This window comes from Myotis davidii, unplaced genomic scaffold, assembly GCF_000327345.1.
Source record: "Myotis davidii unplaced genomic scaffold, ASM32734v1 scaffold656, whole genome shotgun sequence".
NCBI classification, from domain to species: domain Eukaryota; kingdom Metazoa; phylum Chordata; class Mammalia; order Chiroptera; family Vespertilionidae; genus Myotis; species Myotis davidii.
The window spans coordinates 1774392-1776946 of NW_006287544.1; the positions used below are offsets into that span (position 1 = coordinate 1774392).

The 2555-nt window shown below is 41.6% G+C and overlaps 1 protein-coding gene across 1 annotated transcript in view; it reads left to right on the forward strand.

The window, feature by feature from the left end:
- The window catches only part of LOC102757496 (transcription initiation factor TFIID subunit 1-like), a 6372-nt gene extending 5770 nt beyond the window's left edge, over positions 1–602 (forward strand). The window contains 2 exon segments of the mRNA XM_015561070.1: positions 7–400; positions 403–602. Of these exon segments, the coding sequence (XP_015416556.1) occupies positions 7–400; positions 403–503 (495 nt within the window). The 3' untranslated portion in view covers positions 504–602.
- Positions 603–2555: the final 1953 nt, after the last annotated feature.

Here is a 2555-nt window from a genome sequence, read left to right on the forward strand (position 1 = left end):
CACCAGCCTCAAGCCAGTGTCCTATATGAGGATTTGCTTATGTCTGAAGGAGAAGATGATGAGGAAGATGCTGGCAGTGACGAAGAAGAAGATAATCCTTTCTCTGCTATCCAACTGAGTGAAAGTGGGAGTGACTCTGATGTGGGATCCAGTGCGATAATACCCAAACAGCCCCGCATGCTTCAGGAGAACACAAGGATGGGCATGGAAAATGAAGAAAGCATGATGTCCTATGAGGGAGACGGTGGGGAGGCTTCTCATGGTTTGGAGGATAGCAACATCAGTTATGGGAGCTATGAGGAGCCCGACCCCAAGTCGAACACCCAAGACACAAGCTTGAGCAGCATCGGTGGGTATGAGGTATCAGAGGAGGAAGAAGGTGAGGAGGAAGAGCAGGAGGAAGGCCGAGCGTGCTATGCCAGGTCCACCTGTCAGAGGACGAGGAGGACAGTGAGGATTTCCACTCGATTGCTGGGGACAGTGACTTGGACTCTGATGAATGAGGCTTCCTTTGGGCCTCCTTGGTCAGCCTTCCCTGTTCTCCAGTCTAGGCGATTTAATTTGTTTATATTTGTACAGTGTCTGACCCTGAAATCACCAGGTTAATTAACACCTTGGCCTTTAAAAAGTAGTAAGTAAATAATATTGAACTAATTGCCTCTCCTGATCTTCCTGGGGCAATGTCACCCCTTGGATTAAAATCAAGCAACTCCCTTCCCCTTTCCACTGATAAAAATAGAGCAATCTCCTCCTCCTTCAGTGCTTGCCTTTAACTTCATTTATTGCTCTTTGTATTATTTTTCTCTGGGGAAGGAGGAGAAAATTATGAAAGGACTAATAGCTTTATGTTCTCTTGGTATATTAGAAATTTTCCAAGCATGGTATCATTTCAGTTTTCTAGCAGGCTGGACCACAAACATGACCCTTGGTCCTTTCCAGTCAGTAGAGAGGAGAGAGCCCCACCCACCCATTCAAAACAGGCTCCCTAAATTAGAAAGGAAACCTAAATCAGGTCTCACTAGATTTCTTGAGGGTCTCACTAAATTTATCGACGGTTTCTAGAAAATTCCTGAAAAACCTTAAGAGTGTGGTTTTGAACTCTATATCCAGTAGTTTGCTTTCCTCCATTTCTGTCACTTGTGACCTGTTTCTTTGTCCCACTCTCATCACTGGGTACACTGGCTCTTGGATGTATAAGGAGGTGTTAATTTAGCCTCTGCCTGAAGCTACCCAGCAGGAGCCCAGCTATGAAGCAATGCACACTACTTTTGGGCCTTGGGCCGTCTTTTGGATGTTCTGGGTTTCTCTGACACAGTTGCAGTTTGTTAGGTAATTTTCCAATTGCAAAGGGCCACAGGGCATTCATATGCAAAAGCCTCTGTGCACAGCTTGGGTGGGGCGGGGTCTCATGGGATCAACAGGGTGGAGCAAGCAGCTATGGCTGATCCTCAGCCCTGTCCTAAGGAGCCCCCATCTCTGTGTCCCGGTAATCGCTGCAAGCACCTCTGAGGGAAATCCGCCCTCAAGTTCCGAGTTCTACTCACTGCCAGACAGTCCAGTCTCTCCCCGTATGAGTCCTGGGTCCCCAGAGACTTCCCGGAACTGGAGTTCAGAGCAGTCGGGAGCTTGTGTCTGCCTCCTGATTCAAAAAGACAGCGGTGTCCTCAGGTACCAGCCCCTTTCCGCGAGCACTTGAGCCTCTGTACCTCTGCACTTTACTTCCGCAGCTCCTCTGAGTCTCAGTGTGCTTTTCTCTTTCCTTCTAGTTGTAGAATTTCCACTCAGCCAGCCTTCCTGTAGTTCTGGATGATGTCTGTTTTGTCTTTTCATTTTATTTTTGAAGTTGTTGGAGGCAGCAATTTCCAGTGTTTATCTGTGCTCCCATCTTGGTTTCTCTCCTAAATTTTTTTTTAAATCTTCAAACCATGCGATTTAATTTTAGATAAATTTTTGGAACTTATTAAGATTAAGCTTTTGAAGTTAGTAACTTTTTAATGAACAATATAATTTTTTTCCAGCTGCTCAATCATTCATTTATATCTACCTTAAAGATTTGTTGTTTTCTTTCAAGTTCCTATATTTTTAACATAGTATATAAAAGTTACTACATGAATTATATTTGATGTTAAATATGTTTTCAGAAAATGAAGTGATTCTTTAAGGCATCTATCAAATATATTAGAAATTAAAGCAAAGAAAAATAGCCATTTTTACCCGAATAAACCAAATAAATTATCTCTGACTCTTGCTCTGATGTGAAGACATGGCCAGAAACTCTCAGAGATAAATTAGTGAGTTTTAGCAGAAATATTTTTCTACTTATTTCTAAGACTTAAGTGGAAATCCCTTTACATGTTAAGCTCTTAAATATTTTCAGGGTACTAATTAAAGTAACTGATTATATTTGAATTAAATAGTTTGCTAAAAATGTAATTTTTATTCCTGTAATAAAATATCAGGATTTGTATTTTGTAAAAATATTTCTAGACATGGAGGAAAAAAAGTTAGAAGTCAAGCCTTAATGCCTATATACATTTCTAATGATACATAGAAAT